Source organism: Epinephelus lanceolatus, chromosome 18 (genome assembly GCF_041903045.1).
Source record: "Epinephelus lanceolatus isolate andai-2023 chromosome 18, ASM4190304v1, whole genome shotgun sequence".
In the NCBI taxonomy this organism is placed as follows: domain Eukaryota; kingdom Metazoa; phylum Chordata; class Actinopteri; order Perciformes; family Serranidae; genus Epinephelus; species Epinephelus lanceolatus.
The window spans coordinates 8,367,051-8,389,860 of record NC_135751.1 but is presented as its reverse complement, the minus strand read 5'-3'; the positions used below and the strand labels follow the sequence as shown (position 1 = coordinate 8,389,860).

Genomic DNA, 22,810 nt, shown 5'->3' with positions numbered 1-22,810 from the left:
TGTTTATCTTTAGGCCAATACGAAAGTTGGTGTCGCCCTGGTTCCATTGTCAAAACCCTTTGGATTTTGGATTATAGCAGAAAATAAGCTCTGTGGTGAACAAACATTTATGATAGAAATAAACAGCACTTTTATGATTTTTGAAGCCTAAATGCAGTCGCAGGAAGTAAAAAGCTTACATTAGGATACAAACGAACTTCACTGTGGTCGTATGATTTAACATCCCTACCTCAACGATGTCGTTATGCAGTGGTCATTTAGCCACTTGTCATTAACCACCTTTTGTAACATACATAAAGCTTCAAAATTCATGAATTGGGTATTTACTGATGTATTTTATGTTGTAGAACAAAATTTGAAAGTCTTTTAGCCTTGTTTTAACCACAGACTTTATTTCAGACATCTAACCAAAAGCCATTCAAAATATCCATTGACTTTTAGATGAGGTAACCAGGAGCACTAAAATGCTAACTCATTTCCAGGTTTTAGAACTCAGTCTTGGGGCACTCTACTTAGCCAATGTAGTTTTTTCCCATCCTTAATAAATATTATTGCATCACTGTATTTCTGGTTTTAAATCATTCAGTACATTTACATGCACAAGTTGAGCTACAGTTACAGCTCAACTAGGCCATGTAATTGGACTGCTGTCTGTCTGGAGGGGAATTGTTTTGATGACCGAAATATGTCCAACTCCGCTTGTTGCCCCCTTTCAGCTTGTTAGTATTTGACCTTTTTCTTGTTGATCTATTTTGTCACAGACAAAACAATCAGCTACGGTTAGCTAGCTGCAAATGGTACATGGTGGACAACTTTACAGCTCTGTACAGTTTGTCCATCCAAAAATGCATGGCTCTGGATGTAGATTTTTCTGTGTGTGTGTGTGTGTGTGTGTTTTTCTTGCATTTCTTCAATGCTAATGAAAAACAGAAGAGCCAAATGGTCATTTTTTTATATGTTTTCTACTTTGACACACTGTTCACTTCAATGTGAGATGAAGTAAATTCAGAAGAGTAATTTTACAAGTTCTTACATCCCCAAGTCAGCATTGCTAAGCAGAATCAAGCTGTGTCATTCCAAAGTAGCAGAACATAAACACTTCCTCCTTACAGTAAATCTGCTTGACACTTGCAAGCGTTGCCACTCTCTAAAAATGAAAGAGTACTAAAGTCATAGAACCTGTTTGTCTGATCAAATGTTTATAGTGTAACAGAGATAGGATATTGTTAATGTTCACATCTTTATACACCACATGCTTATTGAAAAAAACAAATACAGCTATGATCAAAGCTGTAATACATTTAATGTTATATCATTGTGCTATTTTTCAGCAATCCTCCCAAAGCCCAGAATCTCAATGAATCCTGCTGGGGAGGTTACCTGGGGTCAGAATGTCGGCATCACTTGTTTGGTCTCAACTCAAACTCAACAGCTTTTGAGTGCAACATTCACTTTGAGAAAGACTTCAGGTTCATTCAGAAAGACCCAAAGTTCGAGTTCCAACTCTGCTATGTTTAAAATACCTAAAGTCAACTTTAATGACGAAGGATCGTACCAGTGTCAGTATCGGACGACGGTTTCGAGTCAAGACTTCAGCTCCCCCTTAAGTGACTCCATCAGATTTTCTGTTACTGGTAAGGAAATTAATCTATTCCCTGAACTTGATATTTCATTCAAAGTAGTAGTTCAACATCTTGGGAAATACATTTATTCACTTCAGTTAGATGAGTAGAGTGATTATACTCCTCCAAGGGTGCTTCAGCTTCTGCAGCAGCTGTTTTTGTTCTGTTGTCAGTTGAAAGAGTCGGAGTTTGATGATTTTTGGCAATAACTGTTGGTCGTTGTAAATACATTTTGTTGAATTTGAAACTGAAACTTTGCTCTATTTGTTATTTGTGAATAAAATTGCATCAGTCAATTCTGACCTGAAAATATCCTGGCTAATATTCTTTGATAATCCAAAATGATTTCTGTTTATTTATTCAAAAACAAGGTATTATTTCATGTAAATGAGGTCTATTGACCATCAATTAGGTGTGTAGTATTTGTGGTGATGAGTTGAATTGAAGTTGGCTAAAAATGTGAAACAGAAATGTGTGATACTTTATTCTTTATGCTTTATAACCAGTCAAACAAAACCGGATCAATATGACCCGCAAATACCAGGAGTGTTAGTATTTGCTGCCATTCAAAAATTTGAAATGGTTTCAAAAAATATATTTGACTAAACTCTGACATATACCACTCTGTAAAAATGTATCAATTTATATTCAAACTCAGAATTCATAATTACAAATTATTTGTACTCAAAAATTAGGTATACTTTTACGCAAATGAGGTCTATGACGTCCTAAATTTAAAAAAAAAAAAAGTGTAAAATTTGTTTCAGTAAGTTGGAGTGAAGTTGACTAACAACATGAAACACAGAATTGGGTGATAATTTTATGCTACATGCTTTATATCAGTCAAACAAAATTGGGTCAGTATGACCCGCGAATACCGGGGGTGTGAGGTACAAACGAATACAGTACAAGGGTTTAGTTTTAAAGTTGGGCATTTTAACATGGGAGTCTATGGGGATTTGCTCTGTTTGTCAGCCAGCCCTAAGTGGCGGGATGATTCACTGCAATTTTTGGCACTTCCGCATTGACTTCACTCATAAGCCCTGAAGGTTGCCGCTTGACACAGTTCTGCTTAGAAATGCAGTGATGTCACAGTAAAAAGCAACCGCTTTACATTTCACTATCCTGGCCAAAAAAGCAATAAGGACTCAATGACAACCGTTTTTTGTTGCACTATCCCACCAGAAAACACAACAGTGAAGAAAGTAACTGCTCTTAGTTGCACTGTCCTGGTAGAAAAGGCAACAATGGCTTGATAAAAACTGTATTGTACTTTGACTTTAGTGCACGCCAGTTAGCAGCTAGATAGTGAGCCAAAAAAACACTGATACATGCTAATCAACACTGACATATATAGATAAAATTATAATAAAATGTCACTTACTGAAAAACTGGAGCACTGGTGTCTTGATCTGTCTGTTAGTACAATTATCTGCACAGCACATCATATCACTTGTCTGATATGTGTACAAAAAAATCTCCGACAGGCTGCAGCCAGCTGGATCCGACATGTCAAACACAGCAAAGAGGTCAAGTTGAGTGGCCTACGGTGAGGCCTGGCTGACAACATGTCAGTCAAAGTGGCCACGGCTTAATTATGCAGAACTTTAAGCCTTTATAACATTTAAACGGGATCATTATGAGAAAATGTTCAAACCCCTTAAAGTTGTCATTAATGACGAAATAAGCCATAGAGACCGAAACCAGTTTTTGCACCAGGCTGGAAACATGTTTATTTTAGCTGTAAAGTTGGGCATTTTAACATGGGAGTCTATGGGGATTTGCTCTGTTTGTCAGCCAAGTGGCCAGATGATGCACTGCAGCTGTTGGCACTTCTGCATTGGCTTCACTCATCAGCCCTGAAGGTGTCTTGCTCATGTGACAAACCATCCACTATCCTCTCCATATCTGGATGATTAAGTCAGCTCATATATTATATCTCTGAAGAAACATTAATATGATACGTGTAAAACATGCAAATGTAATATATTTGTGATTTCCAGAAATGTTCAATACCAACATTTTCTTCTAGTGACCAGGCTGTTGTCTACTTCGTAGGTAACCCCCCAAAAAACATTTATTACTTTGACTTGAAAGGAAATTTAGCAAACTAAAGAAAACAGCTCATATTCAATCTATTTCTCATTCTGACATTGTGTTATTTTTTTCAGTGATTCTCCCAAAACCCAGCGTCTCTATGAATCCTGTTGGTGAGGTTACTTGGGGTCAGGATGTCAGCATCACTTGTTCAATCTCAACTCAGCATTTAGGTGGGACATTCATTCTGCAGCAGACCTCAGGCTCATTCAGGAAGACTCAAACATCAAGTACCAACTCGGCTACTTTTAACATCGTCCAAGTGGACTTTGACAATGAAGGATCGTACCAGTGTCAGTATCAGACAAAGGGACCAAGTCGAGACTTCAGCTCCCCCTCAAGCGACTCTGTCAGACTCTCTGTTGCTGGTAAGGAAATTAGTGAATGAATAAAATAACACAATACAACAAAGAAGGCAGAATAGCAATACCAAGATTATTTAAACAAAAGTAAATGTTGTATTTTAACATAGCAAGACTATTTAATCTGGTTTGAAAATTGTTTGATGGCGCATGAAGCCAAAATGGTTCAACTGCCCAAATAAAATCACCCCGATAATCCAGGGATGATGGACACTATTTCCTCACTGTGCGGCCAGTAGAGCAGGCCCTGAGTGCATCTTACTTCGATGGCTGAACGGCAAAACTTCAAGCTTAGTGCTCCGCTAACTTGAATGGGGATAAAATTGATTTAATCATGCTGCTCTTCTAGGCTTCTGAAATGTAATGGGATCAAATGGATTAAATCCTGATAGTGAAAGGAATCATTTTGCAGGGGTTGTGATGCTCAATTTTTTTTTTTCCCACTGATTCACAGACATCACTTTCACAGTAAGTCAATCAGAAAAAAGTCTTTTTGGACCACAGGGCATCACGTGACAGACACCAGATATTGCAGTATCACAGTTTGGCCACAACAAAACTTGGCTTCAAAGCCCGGCTCACTTACTGGAGGCCTGTTTCAGAACATTAAGAAACCTGGGGTTTTTGCACATGGGGATTATTTCTACATATGTTCACCTCATTATTTGAAACTTTGGCTACGTTTAATATGAACATCCTTCATTGTAACACTCTAGAGGCCTTTAAGACATAAAATATGAAAAGCATAATAGGTCCTCTGTTAGACTGTAGCCAACATGTTTAATATTGTAATAATGCAGAAACACATTGATGGCTTTGTTAGAATCTGTAATTAATTATAACACTATTTCTATATTTGCTTTAATCAACAACATAAATGACAGAACAAATGTTGCCTGCCTTGACGTTTGACAATGAAGGATAAAACAACAGATAAAATAGTTTGTGCTTGTGGTGCATTTTTTCTGACACTGAAAAACACTAATTCACTCACGTAACTACACACAGTCTGCAACATTTTAACATAGCATGACTGTTACCTATCCAAGTCTAGCATTAATGTTACCTTAACGTTACATTGCCCGTACGGTAAGTGTATTGCTTACATAGCATAGATTTAGCTAACTAACAATAACGTGGTGGAGCATTATCTTCCAACCTCACACAGATGCACTTTGTTCAAAGTATTATCAACATAAATTCTAACACTTCTGTATTACGCTTTGACTTCAGTGCATGCCGGTTAGCAGCTAGATAGCTAAAAAAAAACATTTATTACTTTGACTTGAAAGGAAATTTAGCAAACTAAAGAAAACAGCTCATATTCAACCTATTTCTTGTTCTGACATTGTGTTATTTTTTTCAGTGAAACTCCCAAAACCCAGCGTCTCTATGAATCCTGTTGGTGAGGTTACTTGGGGTCAGGATGTCAGCATCACTTGTTCAATCTCAACTCAGCATTTAGGTGGGACATTCATTCTGCAGCAGACCTCAGGCTCATTCAGGAAGACTCAAACATCAAGTACCAACTCGGCTACTTTTAACATCGTCCAAGTGGACTTTGACAATGAAGGATCGTACCAGTGTCAGTATCAGACGACGGTTTCAAGTCGAGACTTCAGCTCCCCCTCAAGCGACTCTGTCAGACTCTCTGTTGCTGGTAAGGAAATTAGTGAATGAATAAAATAACACAATACAACAAAGAAGGCAGAATAGCAATACCAAGATTATTCAAACAAAAGTAAATGTTGTATTTTAACATAGCAAGACTATTTAATCTGGTTTGAAAATTGTTTGATGACGCATGAAGCCAAAATGGTTCAACTGCCCAAACAAAATCACCCCAATAATCCAGGGATGATGGACACTATTTCCTCACTGTGCGGCCAGTAGAGCAGGCCCTGAGTGCATCTTACTTCGATGGCTGACTGGCAAAACTTCAAGCTTAGTGCTCCGCTAACTTGAATGGGGATAAAATTGATTTAATCATGCTGCTCTTCTAGGCTTCCGAAATGTTATGGAATCAAATGAATTAAATCCTGATAGTGAAAGGAATCATTTTGCAGGGGTTGTGATGCTCAATTTTTTTTTTTCCCACTGATTCACAGACATCACTTTCACAGTAAGTCAATCAGAAAAAAGTCTTTCTGGACCACAGGGCATCACGTGACAGACACCAGATATTGCAGTATCACAGTTTGGCCACAACAAAACTTGGCTTCAAAGCCCGGCTCACTTACTGGAGGCCTGTTTCAGAACATTAAGAAACCTGGGGTTTTTGCACATGGGGATTATTTCTACATATGTTCACCTCATTATTTGAAACTTTGGCTACGTTTAATATGAACATCCTTCATTGTAACACTCTAGAGGCCTTTAAGACATAAAATATGAAAAGCATAATAGGTCCTCTGTTAGACTGTAGCCAACATGTTTAATATTGTAATAATGCAGAAACACATTGATGGCTTTGTTAGAATCTGTAATTAATTATAACACTATTTCTATATTTGCTTTAATCAACAACATAAATGACAGAACAAATGTTGCCTGCCTTGACGTTTGACAATGAAGGATAAAACAACAGATAAAATAGTTTGTGCTTGTGGTGCATTTTTTCTGACACTGAAAAACACTAATTCACTCACGTAACTACACACAGTCTGCAACATTTTAACATAGCATGACTGTTACCTATCCAAGTCTAGCATTAATGTTACCTTAACGTTACATTGCCCGTACGGTAAGTGTATTGCTTACATAGCATAGATTTAGCTAACTAACAATAACGTGGTGGAGCATTATCTTCCAACCTCACACAGATGCACTTTGTTCAAAGTATTATCAACATAAATTCTAACACTTCTGTATTACGCTTTGACTTCAGTGCATGCCGGTTAGCAGCTAGATAGCTAAAAAAAAACATTTATTACTTTGACTGAAAAGGAAATTTAGCAAACTAAAGAAAACAGCTCATATTCAACCTATTTCTCATTCTGACATTGTGTTATTTTTTTCAGTGATTCTCCCAAAACCCAGCGTCTCTATGAATCCTGTTGGTGAGGTTACTTGGGGTCAGGATGTCAGCATCACTTGTTCAATCTCAACTCAGCATTTAGGTGGGACATTCATTCTGCAGCAGACCTCAGGCTCATTCAGGAAGACTCAAACATCAAGTACCAACTCGGCTACTTTTAACATTGTCCAAGTGGACTTTGACAATGAAGGATCGTACCAGTGTCAGTATCAGACGACGGTTTCAAGTCGAGACTTCAGCTCCCCCTCAAGCGACTCTGTCAGACTCTCTGTTGCTGGTAAGGAAATTAGTGAATGAATAAAATAACACAATACAACAAAGAAGGCAGAATAGCAATACCAAGATTATTCAAACAAAAGTAAATGTTGTATTTTAACATAGCAAGACTATTTAATCTGGTTTGAAAATTGTTTGATGGCGCATGAAGCCAAAATGGTTCAACTGCCCAAATAAAATCACCCCGATAATCCAGGGATGATGGACACTATTTCCTCACTGTGCGGCCAGTAGAGCAGGCCCTGAGTGCGTCTTACTTCGATGGCTGAACGGCAAAACTTCAAGCTTAGTGCTCCGCTAACTTGAATGGGGATAAAATTGATTTAATCATGCTGCTCTTCTAGGCTTCCGAAATGTTATGGGATCAAATGGATTAAATCCTGATAGTGAAACAAATCATTTTGCAGGGGTTGTGATGCTCAAACAAATTTGTACACTGATTCACAGACATTTCTTTCACCATGTCAGTCAATGAGAAAAAGTCTTTTTGGACCACAGGGCATCACGTGACAGACACCAGATATTGTAGTATCACAGTTTGGCCACAACAAAACTTGGCTTCAAAGCCCGGCTCACTTACTGGAGGCCTGTTTCAGAACATTAAGAAACCTGGGGTTTTGCACACGGGGATTATTTCTACATATGTTCACCTCATTATTTGAAACTTTGGCTACGTTTAATATGAACATCCTTCATTGTAACACTCTAGAGGCCTTTAAGACATAAAATATGAAAAGCATAATAGGTCCTCTGTTAGACTGTAGCCAACATGTTTAATATTGTAATAATGCAGAAACACATTGATGGCTTTGTTAGAATCTGTAATTAATTATAACACTATTTCTATATTTGCTTTAATCAACAACATAAATGACAGAACAAATGTTGCCTGCCTTGACGTTTGACAATGAAGGATAAAACAACAGATAAAATAGTTTGTGCTTGTGGTGCATTTTTTCTGACACTGAAAAACACTAATTCACTCACGTAACTACACACAGTCTGCAACATTTTAACATAGCATGACTGTTACCTATCCAAGTCTAGCATTAATGTTACCTTAACGTTACATTGCCCGTACGGTAAGTGTATTGCTTACATAGCATAGATTTAGCTAACTAACAATAACGTGGTGGAGCATTATCTTCCAACCTCACACAGATGCACTTTGTTCAAAGTATTATCAACATAAATTCTAACACTTCTGTATTACGCTTTGACTTCAGTGCATGCCGGTTAGCAGCTAGATAGCTAAAAAAAAACATTTATTACTTTGACTGAAAAGGAAATTTAGCAAACTAAAGAAAACAGCTCATATTCAACCTATTTCTCGTTCTGAAATTGTGTTATTTTTTTCAGTGAAACTCCCAAAACCCAGCGTCTCTATGAATCCTGTTGGTGAGGTTACTTGGGGTCAGGATGTCAGCATCACTTGTTCAATCTCAACTCAGCATTTAGGTGGGACATTCATTCTGCAGCAGACCTCAGGCTCATTCAGGAAGACTCAAACATCAAGTACCAACTCGGCTACTTTTAACATCGTCCAAGTGGACTTTGACAATGAAGGATCGTACCAGTGTCAGTATCAGACGACGGTTTCAAGTCGAGACTTCAGCTCCCCCTCAAGCGACTCTGTCAGACTCTCTGTTGCTGGTAAGGAAATTAGTGAATGAATAAAATAACACAATACAACAAAGAAGGCAGAATAGCAATACCAAGATTATTCAAACAAAAGTAAATGTTGTATTTTAACATAGCAAGACTATTTAATCTGGTTTGAAAATTGTTTGATGGCGCATGAAGCCAAAATGGTTCAACTGCCCAAACAAAATCACCCCAATAATCCAGGGATGATGGACACTATTTCCTCACTGTGCGGCCAGTAGAGCAGGCCCTGAGTGCGTCTTACTTCGATGGCTGACCGGCAAAACTTCAAGCTTAGTGCTCCGCTAACTTGAATGGGGATAAAATTGATTTAATCATGCTGCTCTTCTAGGCTTCCGAAATGTTATGGAATCAAATGAATTAAATCCTGATAGTGAAACGAATCATTTTGCAGGGGGTGTGATGCTCAATTTTTTTTTTTCCCACTGATTCACAGACATCACTTTCACAGTAAGTCAATCAGAAAAAAGTCTTTTTGGCCCACAGGGCATCACGTGACAGACACCAGATATTGCAGTATCACAGTTTGGCCACAACAAAACTTGGCTTCAAAGCCCGGCTCACTTACTGGAGGCCTGTTTCAGAACATTAAGAAACCTGGGGTTTTTGCACATGGGGATTATTTCTACATATGTTCACCTCATTATTTGAAACTTTGGCTACGTTTAATATGAACATCCTTCATTGTAACACTCTAGAGGCCTTTAAGACATAAAATATGAAAAGCATAATAGGTCCTTTGTTAGACTGTAGCCAACATGTTTAATATTGTAATAATGCAGAAACACATTGATGGCTTTGTTAGAATCTGTAATTAATTATAACACTATTTCTATATTTGCTTTAATCAACAACATAAATGATAGAACAAATGTTGCCTGCCTTGACGTTTGACAATGAAGGATAAAACAACAGATAAAATAGTTTGTGCTTGTGGTGCATTTTTTCTGACACTGAAAAACACTAATTCACTCACGTAACTACACACAGTCTGCAACATTTTAACATAGCATGACTGTTACCTATCCAAGTCTAGCATTAATGTTACCTTAACGTTACATTGCCCGTACGGTAAGTGTATTGCTTACATAGCATAGATTTAGCTAACTAACAATAACGTGGTGGAGCATTATCTTCCAACCTCACACAGATGCACTTTGTTCAAAGTATTATCAACATAAATTCTAACACTTCTGTATTACGCTTTGACTTCAGTGCATGCCGGTTAGCAGCTAGATAGCTAAAAAAAAACATTTATTACTTTGACTTGAAAGGAAATTTAGCAAACTAAAGAAAACAGCTCATATTCAACCTATTTCTCGTTCTGACATTGTGTTATTTTTTTCAGTGAAACTCCCAAAACCCAGCGTCTCTATGAATCCTGTTGGTGAGGTTACTTGGGGTCAGGATGTCAGCATCACTTGTTCAATCTCAACTCAGCATTTAGGTGGGACATTCATTCTGCAGCAGACCTCAGGCTCATTCAGGAAGACTCAAACATCAAGTACCAACTCGGCTACTTTTAACATCGTCCAAGTGGACTTTGACAGTGAAGGATCGTACCAGTGTCAGTATCAGACAAAGGGACCAAGTCGAGACTTCAGCTCCCCCTCAAGCGACTCTGTCAGACTCTCTGTTGCTGGTAAGGAAATTAGTGAATGAATAAAATAACACAATACAACAAAGAAGGCAGAATAGCAATACCAAGATTATTCAAACAAAAGTAAATGTTGTATTTTAACATAGCAAGACTATTTAATCTGGTTTGAAAATTGTTTGATGGCGCATGAAGCCAAAATGGTTCAACTGCCCAAATAAAATCACCCCGATAATCCAGGGATGATGGACACTATTTCCTCACTGTGCGGCCAGTAGAGCAGGCCCTGAGTGCGTCTTACTTCGATGGCTGAACGGCAAAACTTCAAGCTTAGTGCTCCGCTAACTTGAATGGGGATAAAATTGATTTAATCATGCTGCTCTTCTAGGCTTCCGAAATGTTATGGGATCAAATGGATTAAATCCTGATAGTGAAACAAATCATTTTGCAGGGGTTGTGATGCTCAAACAAATTTGTACACTGATTCACAGACATTTCTTTCACCATGTCAGTCAATGAGAAAAAGTCTTTTTGGACCACAGGGCATCACGTGACAGACACCAGATATTGTAGTATCACAGTTTGGCCACAACAAAACTTGGCTTCAAAGCCCGGCTCACTTACTGGAGGCCTGTTTCAGAACATTAAGAAACCTGGGGTTTTGCACACGGGGATTATTTCTACATATGTTCACCTCATTATTTGAAACTTTGGCTACGTTTAATATGAACATCCTTCATTGTAACACTCTAGAGGCCTTTAAGACATAAAATATGAAAAGCATAATAGGTCCTCTGTTAGACTGTAGCCAACATGTTTAATATTGTAATAATGCAGAAACACATTGATGGCTTTGTTAGAATCTGTAATTAATTATAACACTATTTCTATATTTGCTTTAATCAACAACATAAATGACAGAACAAATGTTGCCTGCCTTGACGTTTGACAATGAAGGATAAAACAACAGATAAAATAGTTTGTGCTTGTGGTGCATTTTTTCTGACACTGAAAAACACTAATTCACTCACGTAACTACACACAGTCTGCAACATTTTAACATAGCATGACTGTTACCTATCCAAGTCTAGCATTAATGTTACCTTAACGTTACATTGCCCGTACGGTAAGTGTATTGCTTACATAGCATAGATTTAGCTAACTAACAATAACGTGGTGGAGCATTATCTTCCAACCTCACACAGATGCACTTTGTTCAAAGTATTATCAACATAAATTCTAACACTTCTGTATTACGCTTTGACTTCAGTGCATGCCGGTTAGCAGCTAGATAGCTAAAAAAAAACATTTATTACTTTGACTGAAAAGGAAATTTAGCAAACTAAAGAAAACAGCTCATATTCAACCTATTTCTCGTTCTGAAATTGTGTTATTTTTTTCAGTGAAACTCCCAAAACCCAGCGTCTCTATGAATCCTGTTGGTGAGGTTACTTGGGGTCAGGATGTCAGCATCACTTGTTCAATCTCAACTCAGCATTTAGGTGGGACATTCATTCTGCAGCAGACCTCAGGCTCATTCAGGAAGACTCAAACATCAAGTACCAACTCGGCTACTTTTAACATTGTCCAAGTGGACTTTGACAATGAAGGATCGTACCAGTGTCAGTATCAGACGACGGTTTCAAGTCGAGACTTCAGCTCCCCCTCAAGCGACTCTGTCAGACTCTCTGTTGCTGGTAAGGAAATTAGTGAATGAATAAAATAACACAATACAACAAAGAAGGCAGAATAGCAATACCAAGATTATTCAAACAAAAGTAAATGTTGTATTTTAACATAGCAAGACTATTTAATCTGGTTTGAAAATTGTTTGATGGCGCATGAAGCCAAAATGGTTCAACTGCCCAAACAAAATCACCCCAATAATCCAGGGATGATGGACACTATTTCCTCACTGTGCGGCCAGTAGAGCAGGCCCTGAGTGCGTCTTACTTCGATGGCTGACCGGCAAAACTTCAAGCTTAGTGCTCCGCTAACTTGAATGGGGATAAAATTGATTTAATCATGCTGCTCTTCTAGGCTTCCGAAATGTTATGGGATCAAATGGATTAAATCCTGATAGTGAAACGAATCATTTTGCAGGGGGTGTGATGCTCAATTTTTTTTTTTCCCACTGATTCACAGACATCACTTTCACAGTAAGTCAATCAGAAAAAAGTCTTTTTGGCCCACAGGGCATCACGTGACAGACACCAGATATTGCAGTATCACAGTTTGGCCACAACAAAACTTGGCTTCAAAGCCCGGCTCACTTACTGGAGGCCTGTTTCAGAACATTAAGAAACCTGGGGTTTTTGCACATGGGGATTATTTCTACATATGTTCACCTCATTATTTGAAACTTTGGCTACGTTTAATATGAACATCCTTCATTGTAACACTCTAGAGGCCTTTAAGACATAAAATATGAAAAGCATAATAGGTCCTTTGTTAGACTGTAGCCAACATGTTTAATATTGTAATAATGCAGAAACACATTGATGGCTTTGTTAGAATCTGTAATTAATTATAACACTATTTCTATATTTGCTTTAATCAACAACATAAATGATAGAACAAATGTTGCCTGCCTTGACGTTTGACAATGAAGGATAAAACAACAGATAAAATAGTTTGTGCTTGTGGTGCATTTTTTCTGACACTGAAAAACACTAATTCACTCACGTAACTACACACAGTCTGCAACATTTTAACATAGCATGACTGTTACCTATCCAAGTCTAGCATTAATGTTACCTTAATGTTACATTGCCCGTACGGTAAGTGTATTGCTTACATAGCATAGATTTAGCTAACTAACAATAACGTGGTGGAGCATTATCTTCCAACCTCACACAGATGCACTTTGTTCAAAGTATTATCAACATAAATTCTAACACTTCTGTATTACGCTTTGACTTCAGTGCATGCCGGTTAGCAGCTAGATAGCTAAAAAAAAACATTTATTACTTTGACTTGAAAGGAAATTTAGCAAACTAAAGAAAACAGCTCATATTCAACCTATTTCTCGTTCTGACATTGTGTTATTTTTTTCAGTGAAACTCCCAAAACCCAGCGTCTCTATGAATCCTGTTGGTGAGGTTACTTGGGGTCAGGATGTCAGCATCACTTGTTCAATCTCAACTCAGCATTTAGGTGGGACATTCATTCTGCAGCAGACCTCAGGCTCATTCAGGAAGACTCAAACATCAAGTACCAACTCGGCTACTTTTAACATCGTCCAAGTGGACTTTGACAGTGAAGGATCGTACCAGTGTCAGTATCAGACAAAGGGACCAAGTCGAGACTTCAGCTCCCCCTCAAGCGACTCTGTCAGACTCTCTGTTGCTGGTAAGGAAATTAGTGAATGAATAAAATAACACAATACAACAAAGAAGGCAGAATAGCAATACCAAGATTATTCAAACAAAAGTAAATGTTGTATTTTAACATAGCAAGACTATTTAATCTGGTTTGAAAATTGTTTGATGGCGCATGAAGCCAAAATGGTTCAACTGCCCAAATAAAATCACCCCGATAATCCAGAGATGATGGACATTATTTCCTCACTGTGCGGCCAGTAGAGCAGGCCCTGAGTGCATCTTACTTCGATGGCTGAACGGCAAAACTTCAAGCTTAGTGCTCCGCTAACTTGAATGTGGATAAAATTGATTTAATCATGCTGCTCTTCTAGGCTTCCGAAATGTTATGGGATCAAATGAATTAAATCCTGATAGTGAAACGAATCATTTTGCAGGGGTTGTGATGCTCAAATAAATTTGTCCACTGATTCACAGACATCTCTTTCACCATGTCAGTCAATGAGAAAAAGTCTTTTTGGCCTACAGGGCATCACGTGACAGACACCAGGGGTCCGTTTCACAAAGCAGGTTCAACAAACTCTGAGTCTAATCCTGAACTCTGAGTTGATCTACTCTGAGATAGGAAACTCTGAGTTTCCGGTTCCAGAACAGCTGATTTGAATCAGTTTAATCAACTCGGAGTAGTTTCACCTGGAGTTAAGCGCGTGCACCACAACTATAAAAAGCCAGCATCAATGGAGCCTCGATTCTACGAGTCACCATGGCAACGTGGAAGAGGAGGGCTGCGTTTTTCACCCCACTAGAATTAGAAATCTTAATGCGCTCATACGACGAGTTTGCACACATTTTCAAAAAGAAGTGCAACACCGCTGCAGCTGCAAAAGAGAGGGAGATGGCGTGGGGGAACATTGCTGCTCGGGTCAATGCGTAAGTTTAAATGTAGTCCTTTGCAATCACAATAATATTACAGGGGAAAACTGCTTGAATGGTAGCCTATTAATTTATTTCTTTTAGGTGCAATCCCGCAGGGGAGAAGCGCACTTGGCAGCAGTTTAGGATGAAATATATAAACATTGTTCAAACAGGTAAGACCTCGGCATAATCTCATGGGGGTACTTCATTTTGATCATGTTTTACATTGTAAAGTAAATATTAAGTGGCTGTTTGACTGTGCAGTTGTTTTATCCCCAACATAATGCTGTTTTCACACACATAAATGTCTTCTCATCTATATCATGTTCTGTTAAATAATTAAGCCTATTTAAACTAACACAGACTTCTACTCAGCCAACAGAAAGAAGGCAGATGCCCGTAAAACGAGCACACTTTTCTGACCGCCCTGCATACAGCTGCCTTACTCAAGTGCTCAGTGTCTCCGACATTGTACAAAAAACTTCCATTTGCAAAGAAACGCAGCGCATTTTTATACAGTATGAGCGCAACACACAATATCTGCTGGGATGTGAGAGCATGACTACGATTGGTAATGTTGCAAATGTAAGGACGGATTAGGTTGTGTATGTAGATGATGGACTGTGACGTGAAACGGTACAGCTCAAAAAGATAATTGTGTGGAAATGCTAGAACATCTATGCGCGGTCTGATAACCATCTCCTGACGAATATTTAATTCTCTGCGCAGTAATGCTGCACCTTCATCCACGGGATCGTTATCAAAAGGACATGCCATGTTAGTGAAAAAAGTCGCCACCTACTGTGCCTAATGGACTTCTAATATACTGACTCTGATTTTTTTAAATGATTTTTTTAAATGACAGACGGCAGAACTAGGCTACGCCAAAACTCGGCTGCTGACTGAATGAATGAGGAAATCAAATGGAGTGTGTGGCTCTGAAAGAGGGCGGAGACAGAGAGAAACTCAAGGTTCATTGAGAAAAACCTGGTCCCGACCAGGTTAGGTTCATAGAGTCTGTTACTACGGTAACTGACCGAGAGCTTAAGTTACCTCTCTCTCTGAAACAGGCTAGAGTTACTCCTCTTTCTCTGGTTTGAGTTACCTCCCTTTTTGAAACGGAAAACTCAGAGTTTCCCTCATTTCAGGGTTAACAGACTCTGAGTTTTCACTAAACCTGCTTTGTGAAACGGACCCCAGATATTGCAGTATCACAGTTTGGCCACAACAAAACTTGGCTTCAAAGCCCGGCTCACTTACTGGAGGCCTGTTTCAGAACATTAAGAAACCTGGGGTTTTTGCACATGGGGATTGTTTCTACATATGTTCACCTCATTATTTGAAACTTTGGCCACGTTGAATATGAACATCCTTCATTGTAACACTCTAGAGGCCTTTAAAACATATTAAACGAAAAGCATAATAGGTCCTTTGTTAGACTGTAGCCAACATGTTTAATATTGTAATAATGCAGAAACACATTGATGGCTTTGTTAGAATCTGTAATTAATTATAACACTATTTCTATATTTGCTTTAATCAACAACATAAATGATAGAACAAATGTTGCCTGCCTTGACGTTTGACAATGAAGGATAAAACAACAGATAAAATAGTTTGTGCTTGTGGTGCATTTTTTCTGACACTGAAAAACACTAATTCACTCACGTAACTACACACAGTCTGCAACATTTTAACATAGCATGACTGTTACCTATCCAAGTCTAGCATTAATGTTACCTTAACGTTACATTGCCCTGATGGCAAGTGTATTGCTTACATAGCATAGATTTAGCTAACTAACAATAACGTGGTGGAGCATTATCTTCCAACCTCACACAGATGCACTTTGTTCAAAGTATTATCAACATAAATTCTAACACTTTTGTATTACGCTTTGACTTCAGTGCATGCCGGTTAGCAGCTAGATAGATAAAAAAAAAAAAAAACATTTATTACTTTGACTTAAAAGGAAATTTAGCAAACTAAAAAAAACAGCTCATATTCAACCTATTTCTCATTCTGACATTGTGTTATTTTTTTCAGTGATTCTCCCAAAACCCAGCGTCTCTATGAATCCTGTTGGTGAGGTTACTTGGGGTCAGGATGTCAGCATCACTTGTTCAATCTCAACTCAGCATTTAGGTGGGACATTCATTCTGCAGCAGACCTCAGGCTCATTCAGGAAGACTCAAACATCAAGTACCAACTCGGCTACTTTTAACATCGTCCAAGTGGACTTTGACAATGAAGGATCGTACCAGTGTCAGTATCAGACAAAGGGACCAAGTCGAGACTTCAGCTCCCCCTCAAGCGACTCTGTCAGACTCTCTGTTGCTGGTAAGGAAATAAGTGAATGAATAAAATAACACAACACAACAAAGAAGGCAGAATAGCAATACCAAGATTATTCAAACAAAAGTAAATGTTGTATTTTAACATAGCAAGACTATTTAATCTGGTTTGAAAATTGTTTGATGACGCATGAAGCCAAAATGGTTCAACTGCCCAAATAAAATCACCCAATAATCCAGGGATGATCGACATTATTTCTGCACTGTGCGGCCAGTAGAGCAGGCCCCAAGTGCGTCTTGCTTTGCCAGCTGAAAGGCAAACTTCCAGTTTCCTGCTCCACTAACTTGAATGGGGATAAAATTGATTTAATCTTTCGACTCCTCTCGGCTTCCAAAATGTTATGGGATCAAATGGATTAAATCCTGATAGTGAAAGGAATCATTTTGCAGGGGTTGTGATGCTCAAATTTTTTTTCCCACTGATTCACAGACATCTCTTTCACAGTAAGTCAATCAGAAAAAAGTCTTTTTGGACCACAGGGCATCACGTGACAGACACCAGATATTGTAGTATCACAGTTTGGCCACAACAAAACTTGGCTTCAAAGCCCGGCTCACTTACTGGAGGCCTGTTTCAGAACATTAAGAAACCTGGGGTTTTTGCACATGGGGATTATTTCTACATATGTTCACCTCATTATTTGAAACTTTGGCCACGTTTAATATGAACATCCTTCATTGTAACACTCTAGAGGCCTTTAAGACATAAAATATGAAAAGCATAATAGGTCCTCTGTTAGACTGTAGCCAACATGTTTAATATTGTAATAATGCAGAAACACATTGATGGCTTTGTTAGAATCTGTAATTAATTATAACACTATTTCTATATTTGCTTTAATCAACAACATAAATGATAGAACAAATGTTGCCTGCCTTGACGTTTGACAATGAAGGATAAAACAACAGATAAAATAGTTTGTGCTTGTGGTGCATTTTTTCTGACACTGAAAAACACTAATTCACTCACGTAACTACACACAGTCTGCAACATTTTAACATAGCATGACTGTTACCTATCCAAGTCTAGCATTAATGTTACCTTAACGTTACATTGCCTGTACGGTAAGTGTATTGCTTACATAGCATAGATTTAGCTAACTAACAATAACGTGGTGGAGCATTATCTTCCAACCTCACACAGATGCACTTTGTTCAAAGTATTATCAACATAAATTCTAACACTTCTGTATTACGCTTTGACTTCAGTGCATGCCGGTTAGCAGCTAGATAGCTAAAAAAAAACATTTATTACTTTGACTGAAAAGGAAATTTAGCAAACTAAAGAAAACAGCTCATATTCAACCTATTTCTCATTCTGACATTGTGTTATTTTTTTCAGTGATTCTCCCAAAACCCAGCGTCTCTATGAATCCTGTTGGTGAGGTTACTTGGGGTCAGGATGTCAGCATCACTTGTTCAATCTCAACTCAGCATTTAGGTGGGACATTCATTCTGCAGCAGACCTCAGGCTCATTCAGGAAGACTCAAACATCAAGTACCAACTCGGCTACTTTTAACATCGTCCAAGTGGACTTTGACAATGAAGGATCGTACCAGTGTCAGTATCAGACAAAGGGACCAAGTCGAGACTTCAGCTCCCCCTCAAGCGACTCTGTCAGACTCTCTGTTGCTGGTAAGGAAATTAGTGAATGAATAAAATAACACAATACAACAAAGAAGGCAGAATAGCAATACCAAGATTATTCAAACAAAAGTAAATGTTGTATTTTAACATAGCAAGACTATTTAATCTGGTTTGAAAATTGTTTGATGGCGCATGAAGCCAAAATGGTTCAACTGCCCAAACAAAATCACCCCAATAATCCAGGGATGATGGACACTATTTCCTCACTGTGCGGCCAGTAGAGCAGGCCCTGAGTGCGTCTTACTTCGATGGCTGACCGGCAAAACTTCAAGCTTAGTGCTCCGCTAACTTGAATGGGGATAAAATTGATTTAATCATGCTGCTCTTCTAGGCTTCCGAAATGTTATGGAATCAAATGAATTAAATCCTGATAGTGAAACGAATCATTTTGCAGGGGGTGTGATGCTCAATTTTTTTTTTTCCCACTGATTCACAGACATCACTTTCACAGTAAGTCAATCAGAAAAAAGTCTTTTTGGACCACAGGGCATCACGTGACAGACACCAGATATTGCAGTATCACAGTTTGGCCACAACAAAACTTGGCTTCAAAGCCCGGCTCACTTACTGGAGGCCTGTTTCAGAACATTAAGAAACCTGGGGTTTTTGCACATGGGGATTATTTCTACATATGTTCACCTCATTATTTGAAACTTTGGCCACGTTTAATATGAACATCCTTCATTGTAACACTCTAGAGGCCTTTAAGACATAAAATATGAAAAGCATAATAGGTCCTCTGTTAGACTGTAGCCAACATGTATAGTATTGTAATAATGCAGAAACACATTGATGGCTTTGTTAGAATCTGTAATTAATTATAACACTATTTCTATATTTGCTTTAATCAACAACATAAATGATAGAACAAATGTTGCCTGCCTTGACGTTTGACAATGAAGGATAAAACAACAGATAAAATAGTTTGTGCTTGTGGTGCATTTTTTCTGACACTGAAAACACTAATTCACTCACGTAACTACACACAGTCTGCAACATTTTAACATAGCATGACTGTTACCTATCCAAGTCTAGCATTAATGTTACCTTAACGTTACATTGCCCGTACGGTAAGTGTATTGCTTACATAGCATAGATTTAGCTAACTAACAATAATGTGGTGGAGCATTATCTTCCAACCTCACACAGATGCACTTTGTTCAAAGTATTATCAACATAAATTCTAACACTTCTGTATTACGCTTTGACTTCAGTGCATGCCGGTTAGCAGCTAGATAGCTAAAAAAAAACATTTATTACTTTGACTTGAAAGGAAATTTAGCAAACTAAAGAAAACAGCTCATATTCAACCTATTTCTCATTCTGACATTGTGTTATTTTTTTCAGTGATTCTCCCAAAACCCAGCGTCTCTATGAATCCTGTTGGTGAGGTTACTTGGGGTCAGGATGTCAGCATCACTTGTTCAATCTCAACTCAGCATTTAGGTGGGACATTCATTCTGCAGCAGACCTCAGGCTCATTCAGGAAGACTCAAACATCAAGTACCAACTCGGCTACTTTTAACATCGTCCAAGTGGACTTTGACAGTGAAGGATCGTACCAGTGTCAGTATCAGACGACGGTTTCAAGTCGAGACTTCAGCTCCCCCTCAAGCGACTCTGTCAGACTCTCTGTTGCTGGTAAGGAAATTAGTGAATGAATAAAATAACACAACACAACTAAGAAGGCAGAATAGCAATACCAAGATTATTCAAACAAAAGTAAATGTTGTATTTTAACATAGCAAGACTATTTAATCTGGTTTGAAAATTGTTTGATGGCGCATGAAGCCAAAATGGTTCAACTGCCCAAATAAAATCACCCCGATAATCCAGGGATGATGGACACTATTTCCTCACTGTGCGGCCAGTAGAGCAGGCCCTGAGTGCGTCTTACTTCGACGGCTGAACGGCAAAACTTCAAGCTTAGTGCTCCGCTAACTTGAATGGGGATAAAATTGATTTAATCATGCTGCTCTTCTAGGCTTCCGAAATGTTATGGGATCAAATGGATTAAATCCTGATAGTGAAAGGAATCATTTTGCAGGGGTTGTGATGCTCAAACAAATTTGTCCACTGATTCACAGACATCTCTTTCACAGTAAGTCAATCAGAAAAAAGTCTTTTTGGACCACAGGGCATCACGTGACAGACACCAGATATTGCAGTATCACAGTTTGGCCACAACAAAACTTGGCTTCAAAGCCCGGCTCACTTACTGGAGGCCTGTTTCAGAACATTAAGAAACCTGGGGTTTTGCACATGGGGATTATTTCTACATATGTTCACCTCATTATTTGAAACTTTGGCCACGTTGAATATGAACATCCTTCATTGTAACACTCTAGAGGCCTTTAAGACATAAAATATGAAAAGCATAATAGGTCCTCTGTTAGACTGTAGCCAACATGTTTAATATTGTAATAATGCAGAAACACATTGATGGCTTTGTTAGAATCTGTAATTAATTATAACACTATTTCTATATTTGCTTTAATCAACAACATAAATGATAGAACAAATGTTGCCTGCCTTGACGTTTGACAATGAAGGATAAAACAACAGATAAAATAGTTTGTGCTTGTGGTGCATTTTTTCTGACACTGAAAAACACTAATTCACTCACGTAACTACACACAGTCTGCAACATTTTAACATAGCATGACTGTTACCTATCCAAGTCTAGCATTAATGTTACCTTAACGTTACATTGCCCGTACGGTAAGTGTATTGCTTACATAGCATAGATTTAGCTAACTAACAATAACGTGGTGGAGCATTATCTTCCAACCTCACACAGATGCACTTTGTTCAAAGTATTATCAACATAAATTCTAACACTTTTGTATTACGCTTTGACTTCAGTGCATGCCGGTTAGCAGCTAGATTGGTAAAAAAAAAACATTTATTACTTTGACTTAAAAGGAAATTTAGCAAACTAAAGAAAACAGCTCATATTCAATCTATTTCTCATTCTGACATTGTGTTATTTTTTTCAGTGATTCTCCCAAAACCCAGCGTCTCTATGAATCCTGTTGGTGAGGTTACTTGGGGTCAGGATGTCAGCATCACTTGTTCAATCTCAACTCAGCATTTAGGTGGGACATTCATTCTGCAGCAGACCTCAGGCTCATTCAGGAAGACTCAAACATCAAGTACCAACTCGGCTACTTTTAACATCGTCCAAGTGGACTTTGACAATGAAGGATCGTACCAGTGTCAGTATCAGACAAAGGGACCAAGTCGAGACTTCAGCTCCCCCTCAAGCGACTCTGTCAGACTCTCTGTTGCTGGTAAGGAAATTAGTGAATGAATAAAATAACACAACACAACAAAGAAGGCAGAATAGCAATACCAAGATTATTCAAACAAAAGTAAATGTTGTATTTTGACATAGGAAGACTATTTAATCTGGTTCGAAAATTGTTTGATGGTGCATGACGCCAAAATGGTTCTACTGCCCAAATAAAATCACCCAATAATCCAGGGATGATCGACATTATTTCTGCACTGTGCGGCCAGTAGAGCAGGCCCTGAGTGTGTCTTACTTTGCCAGTTGAAAGGCAAACTTCCAGTTTCCTGCTCCACTAACTTGAATAGGGATGAAACTGATTTAGTCTTGCGACTCCTCTCAGCTTCCAAAATGTTATGGGATCAAATGGATTAAATCCTGATAGTGAAAGGAATCATTTTGCAGGGGGGTGTGATGCTCACATTTTTTTTCCCACTGATTCATAGACATCTCTTTCACAGTAAGTCAATCAGAAAAAAGTCTTTTTGGACCACAGGGCATCACGTGACAGACACCAGATATTGTAGTATCACAGTTTGGCCACAACAAAACTTGGCTTCAAAGCCCGGCTCACTTACTGGAGGCCTGTTTCAGAACATTAAGAAACCTGGGGTTTTGCACATGG

The 22,810-nt window shown here is 38.4% G+C and overlaps 1 protein-coding gene across 3 annotated transcripts in view; it reads left to right on the top strand.

Annotated features, from left to right (window-relative positions):
* The window catches only part of LOC117268252 (uncharacterized), a 44,474-nt gene that overhangs the window by 4,474 nt on the left and 17,190 nt on the right, over positions 1-22,810 (top strand). For 2 of the 3 annotated variants that reach the window (XM_078161755.1, XM_078161756.1), the window contains exons 5-16: positions 1,332-1,634; positions 3,794-4,087; positions 5,448-5,741; positions 7,102-7,395; positions 8,754-9,047; positions 10,408-10,701; positions 12,060-12,353; positions 13,714-14,007; positions 16,938-17,231; positions 18,588-18,881; positions 20,241-20,534; positions 21,893-22,186. In XM_078161755.1, coding sequence (XP_078017881.1) covers positions 1,332-1,634; positions 3,794-4,087; positions 5,448-5,741; positions 7,102-7,395; positions 8,754-9,047; positions 10,408-10,701; positions 12,060-12,353; positions 13,714-14,007; positions 16,938-17,231; positions 18,588-18,881; positions 20,241-20,534; positions 21,893-22,186 — 3,537 coding nt within the window. The remainder of the gene's footprint in view (positions 1-1,331; positions 1,635-3,793; positions 4,088-5,447; positions 5,742-7,101; positions 7,396-8,753; positions 9,048-10,407; positions 10,702-12,059; positions 12,354-13,713; positions 14,008-16,937; positions 17,232-18,587; positions 18,882-20,240; positions 20,535-21,892; positions 22,187-22,810) is intronic. The other variant, XM_078161757.1, reaches the window with a different exon arrangement.